This window comes from Myotis davidii, unplaced genomic scaffold (assembly GCF_000327345.1).
Source record: "Myotis davidii unplaced genomic scaffold, ASM32734v1 scaffold144, whole genome shotgun sequence".
Lineage (NCBI taxonomy): Eukaryota > Metazoa > Chordata > Mammalia > Chiroptera > Vespertilionidae > Myotis > Myotis davidii.
The window spans coordinates 103,450-113,212 of NW_006297066.1; the positions used below are offsets into that span (position 1 = coordinate 103,450).

At 38.6% G+C, this 9,763-nt stretch overlaps 1 protein-coding gene across 1 annotated transcript in view; it reads right to left on the minus strand.

Moving 5' to 3' along the window:
- NBEA (neurobeachin) overlaps positions 1-9,763 on the minus strand; it is a gene marked incomplete at its 3' end in the record, with an annotated part of 537,034 nt that overhangs the window by 27,793 nt on the left and 499,478 nt on the right. The window contains exon 36 of the mRNA XM_015569799.1: positions 8,383-8,447. Within this exon, the coding sequence (XP_015425285.1) occupies positions 8,383-8,447 (65 nt within the window). The remainder of the gene's footprint in view (positions 1-8,382; positions 8,448-9,763) is intronic.

Sequence of the window (9,763 nt, forward strand, 5' to 3'; positions counted from 1 at the left end):
ACCCCCGGCCCCACTGTGGGCAGGCGGGGAGCCGACCACGGGGGAAGGGCACGGCCCCCCGCCAGCCACGCAGCCGCAGCCGGTCCGGACACTCGGAGCCGGCGGGCGCGGAGGGATCCCAGAGCCCAGCGGCCAGACTCCTCCTCCCGTACGCCCTTCAGAAATAGCCACAAAATAGTGTATTATACACTACAAACAAACGGGCACTAACACTATGGTGTGGGAAGTATAAACCAGGGGAAAATTGAAGGTGCTTTGAGAACCTAAGAAAGTACCTATAATCTGGAATAGCAATGGGGAGAGATTGGTGTTCAGTGAAGAGATTATTTTCACTAAAGTAATATAAGTAAATGTCTTAAAGTAAATGCTCATATTTTTTTGTGCTGTGGACTGTTGGTTTGGCTATTTTCAATATTCTCTTAGCTTCTCAAATATAATACCCCCCTCTCCAATTTGCTTCATTCTCAGTAAATAGCCCTGCTTTCTTCATTGAGAATGTAAGGCACCATAAAACAAAACAAAACCCCTCTGAATCCTGCTAAACCTTAAATGAGCCCTAACCGGTTTGGCTCAGTGGATGGAGCGTCAGCCTGTGGACTGAAAGGTCCTGGGTTCGATTCCGGTCAAGGGCATATACCTTGGTTGCGGGCACATTCTCAGTGGGAGGTGTGCAGGAGGCAGCTGATCGATGTTTCTCTCTCATCGATGTTCTATCCCTCTCTCTTCCTCTCTGTAAAAAAATCAATAAAATATGTTTTAAAAAACACAAAAACTTAAATGAAAGGCCAGTCCCTAGACTTCAGGCTCACCCATCATATTGGCTCCTCCCCCCCCCCAGCATTTAAAAATATGTAAGTCTTTTCTTCTAAAAAAAATATGCCACACACCCTTCCTCACCAAATTAAAAACTATATCTACCTTTAGTAAGTACCCTATGAGTTTCCCCTTCTTGGCCAATCTTTTTACAGTTGTATATACTCGATGTCTATACTAGCTCTGACCCCAATACTCAAATCACCACTTTCTCAAAAGTTACTTTCTTCATTTATCTGTTCCCATAGAACCATTTACTTATCCTTTTATTACATCAACTAGAGATCCAGTGCATGAAAATTCATGCACTTGGAGGGGGGGCGGTCCCTCAGTCTGCTCCCTCTCACAGTCCGGGAACCCTCAGGGGATGACCTACTGATAGCTTAGGCCCGCTCCCCCCAGAGAGCGGGCCTAAGCCACAGTCTGGCCTCCTTCTGCAGGAGGCGAATGGGCCAATCAGGGGAAGGCACTACCCGCATCACCCTGCTGCTGTTGCTGCCTCTGGCTTCCTTCTGGGGGAGGTGACTGGGCTGATCAAGGGAAGGCACCACCCCCATCACACTGCTGTTGCTGCCACTGCCGGCCACCATGGCTGCCAGCCCTCCTTGGCCCTTGCAGCTGCTGCAGTTTTGTCCGGAAGGACATCTGGAAGGATGTCTGGAAGACATCTGGTCTATCTGGTCTAATTAGCATATTGTCCTTTTATTAGTATAGATAAGTACTTAATGAAAGATTGTTGTTTTCATTAGCCTCCAAGCTCCATTAGAGCAGGGCCTGGGTCTGTACCCAGAATCTTTAGCACATAGGTACTCACGAGTATAAGTCAGGATGAAATGACCTATTATACAGTGGCTCCTTTAATCCTAACTTAACTATTGTCTTTTGGACTATTCATTCCTCCTCAAACATTCTACTCATCATTCTTTTTTTTCATTCCTTCAATAAATATTTGTGATTGTGAACCATGTGCTAGGCATTATTTCAGATACCAGGGAGATATTCACAAATAAGACACGAGTTCTTAAGGAAAGTACATTTTAGTGAGGAAGATAGACATAAAATAATGAGATGATATTATTTAAATGTCAAAAGAGAGTCATATGATGAATGTGTGCTAACTCAATAAGATGGCAAGGGGAGCCTTTAGGAGAGGTGACATTTTAGCTGATTTATGAATGTCAGTAAAGAACCAATCACATGAAGATGTGGGGAAATGAGATTCCCCACAGAAAGAGCAGTAAAGCTGGTCCCCAGGTTTTTTTCTCACTCTGCAGACTCTTCCTGAGCATCACATCTGTGTCCTTACTTACCACTTACCATATATAAGCAGATAACTCTAAATCTCCACTCTAGCTATGTCTTTGGAGAGCTGGAGACCCAAATTCCAAGATGCCTATTCAATGATTCCACTTGGATATTACACAGGTGCCAAAAATTCAGTGTAACCCAAAGTGAAAATCTCTTTCACCCAAGCCATGCTCCTCTTTCTGTGTTATTCTAAGTAAACTATATTTATACTATAAGCCATCCAGTTATGAAAGCTAGAAATCAAGTTATCTTGGATTCCTTCATTCACCTCTTACCATCCAATACATGAGCAATTCTATTAATTAAATTTCCAAAAGATACTTCAAATGTTTCCACTTCTTCCATCCTGCTAGCACTATTTGTTAGTCTGACACCACCATCTTCATTAGGATTACTGAAACCTCAGATTGGCATCTCTGTTTCAGTCTTGACCCCCTAAAATCCATTTGCCACATTTCAAGTTATGCCTAAACCTCTTCAGTTATATTCCAGCAGCCTTACCACATCTTAGAAACCCTTTCCTGGAATGATCCTTGCCTTGAGGAATGACCCTCAAGTTCTATGTGGGTAGCACAAAAAACACAATTAAGTAGCTGTTGGCTGACTAAAAATAGCAACATGTCTTGCTGTCTTTTGCCTCTTGGTTTTTGCACTAAATTATTCCCTTGGCCCAGAACTTTATTCCTTTTTTTAAAAATTTCATATAGCTATGTCATAATCATCTCTCAATTATCAACCAAGATGGCATTATGTTTGGACATGCTTCTCTTTTAGAAACCTCTTTGTAGACTATTTTTAAAGCAGTTTTAAGTTCATAGCAAACATGAGCAGAAGATAGATTTCTCAGATACTATTTCAGCCCACAAAACCTCCCCCCACAAGTTATCACCATCTACCATTAGTTAGAAATGATGAACCTACATTAATACAGCATTATCACTGAAAGTCCATGCTTTACATTAGGGTTCATTCTTGGTATTGTATATTCTACAGGTTTAGACAAATGTATGGCATGTATCCACTATTATAGCATCATATGAAGTAGGTTCACTGCTCTAAAAATCCTCTCTGCTCTATCTCCCTCCAACCCCTAGTTACCACTGATCTTTCTATTATTGTTTCCATACTTTTGCCTTTTCCAGAATGTCATATAATTCAAATCATACAGTATATTAGCCTTTTCAAATTGGCTTCTTTCATTTAGTGACATGCAATTAAGTTTCTTCTATGTCTTTCCATGGCTTGAAAACTCATTTCTTTTTAGAACTAAGTAACAAATATTCCATTTTCTGGATGTATCATACAAATGAATGGGTATTTATTTATCCATTAATTACTAAAGTGCATCTTGACATCCAAGTGTTGGCAATTATGAACAAAGTGAATATAAACATCTGCATGCAGGTTTTTATGTGGACTTAAGTTTTTAACTTCTTTGGATGGATAGAAGCATGGCTGTTGGACTATATAGTAAGAGTATATTTACTTTTGTAAGAAATCACCAGCCTGTCTTTCAAAGTGGCTATATATTTTGCATTCTCACCAGCAACAACTGAAAGTACAGTTATTCCACATCCTTACCAGCATTAGGTGTTGTCAAGTGTTCTGGAATTTGGACATGCTAATAAATGTATAGTGGTATTTCTTTGTTGTTGTCATTAGCATTTCCCTGATGATATGTACAGCATTTTCTCATATGTTTATTTTCCATGTGTGTATCTTCTTTGGTGTGGTATCTGTTAGGTCTTTGGCTCATTTTTAAATCAGATTGTTTATATTCTTATTGTTGAGTTTTATAATGAACAACATAAACTGATAAACAAAAACAGATGCAGAGACAGAGAAGCACTGATCAGACCATCAAACCTCAGAGGGAAGGTAGGGGAGGGTGGGGGTAAGGAGGAGAGATCAACCAAAGGACTTGTATATATGCATATAAGCCTAACCAATGGACACAGATACCAGAGGGTGAGGGCATGAGTGGGGGGTCGGGGGGGTTGGGGGTAATGTGGGGATAAGGACACATATATAATAACTTAATCAATAAAGAAATTTTTAAAAAAGACTTCATATTATATCCATGATATCCATCATATTATATCCATCATCACAAGATGGCCGCCCCAGGTTGTCACAAGATGGCTACCACAAGATGGCCAGCAGCACAGCGGAGGGGGGCACGGTGGCCGCTCCGAGCCATGAATCAGGCAGGCAGGCGAGTGGTTAGGAGACAGCAGTCCCGGATTGTGAGAGGGATGTCTGACTGCCGGTTTAGGCCCGATCCCTGTGTGGGATTGGGCCTAAACTGGCAGTTGGACATCCCCCAAGGGGTCCCAGATTGGAGAGGGTGCAGGCTGGGCTGGAGGACAGCCCCCCCCCTTGCATGAATTTCATGCACCAGGCCAATAGTTTTAAGATAATAGTCCTTCATCAGATATATCTTGTGCAAATATTTTCCGACAGTCTGTGGTTTGCCTTCTCATTCTCTTGACAACCTCTTTCTTTTTTTTATTATTAAATCTTTATTGTTCAGATTATTACATTTGTTCCTCTTTTTCCCCCCCATAACTCCCCTCCTCCCAGTTCCCGCCCCACCCTCCGCCCTCACTCCCCACCCACTGTACTCATCCATAGGTGCACGATTTTTGTCCAGTCTCTTCCAGCATCTCCCCCACCCCTTTCCCCCCAAGAATAGTCAGTCCACTCCCTTTCTATGTCCCTGATTCTATTATAATCACCAGTTCATTCTGTTCATCAGATTATTTATTCACTTGATTCTTAGATTCACTTGTTGATAGATGCATGCTTCGTGTTCATAATTTGTATCTTTACCTTTTTCTTCTTCTTCCTCTTCTTAAAGGATACCTTTCAGCATTTCATATAATACTGGTTTGGTGGTGATGAACTCCTTTAGCTTTTCCTTATCTGCGAAGCTCTTTATCTGACCTTCACTTCTGAATGACAGCTTTGCTGGATAAAGTAATCTTGGTTGTAGGTTCTTGGCATTCATCACTTTGAATATTTCTTGCCACTCCCTTCTGGCCTGCAAAGTTTCGGTTGAGAAATCAGCTGACAGTCATATGGGTATTCCCTTGTAGGTAACTGAGTTTCTTTCTCTTGCTGCTTTTAAGATTCTCTCTTTGTCTTTTGTGGTTGGCATTTTAATTATGATGTGTCTTGGTGTGGTCCTCTTTGGATTCCTTTTGCTTGGGGTTCTCTGCGCTTCCTGGACTTGTAAGTCTATTTCTTTCACCAGGTGGGGGAAATTTTTTTGTCATTATTTCTTCAAATAGGTTTTCAATATCTTGCTCTCTCTCATCTTCTGGCACCCCTATAATTCTGATGTTGGTACGCTTGAAGCTGTCCCAGAGGCTCCTTACACTATCTTCGTATTTTCGGATTCTTTTTTCATTTTGCTTTTCTGGTTGGGTGTTTTTTGCTTCTTTGCATTTCGAATCTTTGACTTGATCCTTGCGCTCCTCTGGTCTGCTGTTGAGAGTCTGTATAATATTCTTTATTTCAGTCAGTGTATGCTTAATTTCTACTTGGTTCTTTATCACAACATTGAGGGTCTCATTAGATTTCTTGAGGATCTCACTACATTTATCAGCAGTTTCTACCAAATTATTGAAAGACCTTAAAAGTGCATTTTTTAGCTCTATATCCTCCATTTCTGTCATGTTTCTTTGTCTCCGCATTATTTATGCTTTCTTGGTGCACCCCCTTGCGGTCTTCGTGCGCAGTCTTGTTGTAATTAAGCCTTGATTGTTGTCGGCAATACCGGGGGTGATTTGACCTCCAGGCTAACTTGCTATGAGAGTCCGACAACCTCTTTCACAAAGCAAAATTTTATATTTTAATGAAGTCCAGTTTAGCACTTTTTTCTTTCATGGCTCATACGTTTGGTATTGTATCTAAAAAGGCATCACTATACCCAAGGTCATGGAGATTTTCTCCTATGTTATCTTCTAGGAGTTCTATAGTTCTGCATTTCATACTTATGTCTGTGATCCTCTTTCAGTTAATTTTTGTGCTGTCATTAAATCCATGTCTAGATTTTTCACATGTGGATGGATGTCCAGTTGTTACAGCATCATTTGTCGAAAAGACTATCATCTTATACCCTGATAACCCAACCATTTGGAGAATGCATCCCTCTAGATGAGATTAAGTACCCTGCCTTAGGCTTGCATTAATTCCTATACCACCACAATCATAGCACCATTGCATTATTGTGTGTGCCAGTTTAATGTTTGTCTTATTCACTTCTCTATTCCAGGTTCTTGTAATATGTCATGTAGAAGGTGCTGACTAGACAATTGTGATGTAGAAGGTGCAGACTAGACATTTGCTGTACTAATGTATACATGATCTGTATATTTATAGCTAGTTATGTTTCAATTATTATTCCAAAACCATCTTTAATGGAGGGAAAATTTGTATGAAAATAGAAGTACACTCTAGAATGGCACAAAATGCCCTAACCGGTTTGGCTCAGTGGATAGAGTGTCGGCCTACGGACTGAAGGTTCCCAGGTTCGATTCCAGTCAAGGGCATGTACGTGGGTTGCGGGCACATCCCCAGTAGGGGGTGTGCAGGAGGCAGCTGATCAATGTTTCTCTCTCATCGATGTTTCTAACTTTCTACCCTTCTCCCTTCCTCTCTGTAAAAAATCAATAAAAAAAATATTAAAAAAAAATAGAATGGCACAAAAATATGGTGAACATTTTGAAGGCTTTCATGGATTTAAATTTAAACAAAATTAAACTACTTTCTGTAATTCCAACCTCTTTCCTAAAATAAAACAAACTCTACCACTGAACAATAATACAGCATCAAGAGCTAAAATCCTCTGATAATAGCAAATTCTCCATCCTCTTTTTGTCTTAGACAATATTATAATCTTAACTGTTAAAGGTTCAATTCTGTTAACTCTTCAGAGTTACTGATGACAAAATAATTTTTGTTTTTTTACTTCACAGTTGAAAGAAATTTGCAAAATTACCATGAATGTGAATTGAGAGTTTCTGTAACTGATATGACAATGAGTAAGTAGCCTGTGAATTTTTTTTTCTAGTTTTCATCACCTGAAGATGGGTAATAATTATTGTCAATTCTTACAATAATAAAGTTTTATAAGAACTACAGTGTGTTGTTATGTAAACTTATTTATGTTACTTAAAAAAAACTAATATTTTGTTGCATCTTTTGCTTTGCAGTGAGTCAAAAACTTATTTAAATTTTTAGAGTTACATTATTGTGACTAAAAATAATTCAAACATGGAATATCTAAATGAGAGATATTCATTAAGATTCATTGTTATAACAACAGAGGCTATTTCTTAGACTATAAAACTTGATGGGGAAAAAAACAATAATACTAAACTTATTTAAGTTACTTTAAAAATGGATTTCTCTACCATACACAAACTAATTTTCAAGGGATATGTTGTAAAATATTCTTTCATAATACCACTCCCTTGATAAAATTTTATATATAGTAAGCATTATTTATCAATTTAATTTAATTTGGTTTGAAATACAAATAAATAGATTACACCAAATATCAGTCATTATATCTCAAAGATTATACTGTATCATAGAAGAAACTCAAGTTGCAAAGAATGCAGGTCTTTAGCTAATAGAAGCTATACATGTCAAAATGATGACAGTTACATTTGTCTTAATGTATACACTGCCAGAAAAGTTTTCGGAAAGTTATAGTGAACAACTGTTTATAATAAAGAGAAAATACAATAATAGGCTCAAACATAATTTTACTTATAGCATCATTTTAATAATGGTATATATAAATTCCTAACCAGACTGTTATACTTCCTATATTTAACATCCTTCACATTTTCAGCTGGATACCAGATAGCACAGCATGTTCAGATAAAACTGTTTCACATGAGCTGAGATAGGCAGAGGGAGTCCACATGGAGCATAACACTGAAACCAGATGGAGTGGCAGATGGGACTGCAGACGGGGTTCACTTGATCTATGTAAAACAACTTTACTACTTAGTAAGGTGTGGCTCCAATCTCACAAAAATTTTCTAAAGTTTGTCCCTTTATTTCATACATGCTCCTGACTGAATAAATATTTTTAACATTTTAAATTTTGTTCCTTTAAAGTTTCTGTGGTACATTATTTAATTAAAACATTTTCTTACACATTTTTTGACCAGATGGCAGGGAAAAAAACAGCTCCCAGTGGAATAAAATGTGCAGTGGAATAAAAATTGTGAAATTTATTACCTTCCTTCATTGATGAGTTCAATAAATGCAAGTCCTGCATTCTTCTGAATAGAATTTTGCCATTCCTAAAAAGAGAAACCAAACCAAGTATCATAAAAATGAGCATGTAAAGAAAAGTAACATCTCCTTTAAGGATCATATTGGCACTATTAAAATAACTTCCATGTGATGATATTTCTAAATCTTCAAAAAAATTAACAAATGTTACTGTGCTACTCATTTTAAAAGGTGCTATCGAGTTCCTACTAAATTTCAGGCTTGATGCCCACTGAAATAGAAAGTGAGGTCATAGGTACAGATCACAAATTCTCAGCACAAACTGTCCTTCCTTCCAAAAGAGACCAAATGTCTAGTGGCTATATAAGGGTTAGAAATATTGGAATAGAAATTTTAATCCCTGATATAGAAAATTCTCACTGAGGTTATAAAATGAAAATTAGAAATATAAACAACATATTTAGATTAACCTGTAAATGAAATATTATAGTTACATGTGTAGTCCAAATGACTGAAAGGCATGTAAAATGTATATAAATTCTTATAAATAGTAAATTCTTTTAAAACGTATAAAAATAAATATTTAATATTAAAACTATATCCAAATGTTATACTCTTCCTATGACATATTTAGAATATGCTTTAAATAATTTTTTTGGTTATTGATTTATCCCAGTAATTTTAATTTGGGAAGTCTTTTTTAAATATAGCTGGTAAATTACAATTTTAGGATTAAAATTATATCCACTTCAACAGTACTATAAGTAAATACTTCCCTAGTAAGTGTGTGTGTGTATATATATATATATATATATATATATAGTCCTTATTGGTCACTTACATCACTCATCTATAGACTTTTTTTCTCTCTAACCGGGGGCTACACCAACCGAAAGTCAGTCCTGCAGTCAGCGCTGGGTTGCCATAGCAACCCAGCGCTGACTGCTGAGGGGGCTGCAAATCAGGCCCAGAGAGAGGCCTGAAGAGAGAAGCAGGGTCTGATCCATAGCCTGTGTGGCAGCTGTTGATCAGCACTTGCCCCTCTCTTTAGCTCCAGGCCTGGTCAGCAGCCATGCCTCCATTTCTCTCCAGGCCTCCACCAAGGCTGCTGATCAGCCCTGCCTTTCTGATCAGGTCCCATTGATAGGCCCAGAGACCCTGATTGGCATAGAAACCGACCAATCAGAACCAAATCTAGGTCAACTGTGAGGAGCCAATGGCTGCCTAGGAGGCAGAGCTTTTGACGCTGACTGGCATAGAAACTGACCAATCAGAACAAAATTGGCTGGCAGAGGAGGGCAGTTGGGGGCAAGATCAGGCCTGCAGGAGAGGGCAGTTAGGGGTGATCAGGCAGGCAGGAAAGGGCAGTTGGGGGCGAAATTAG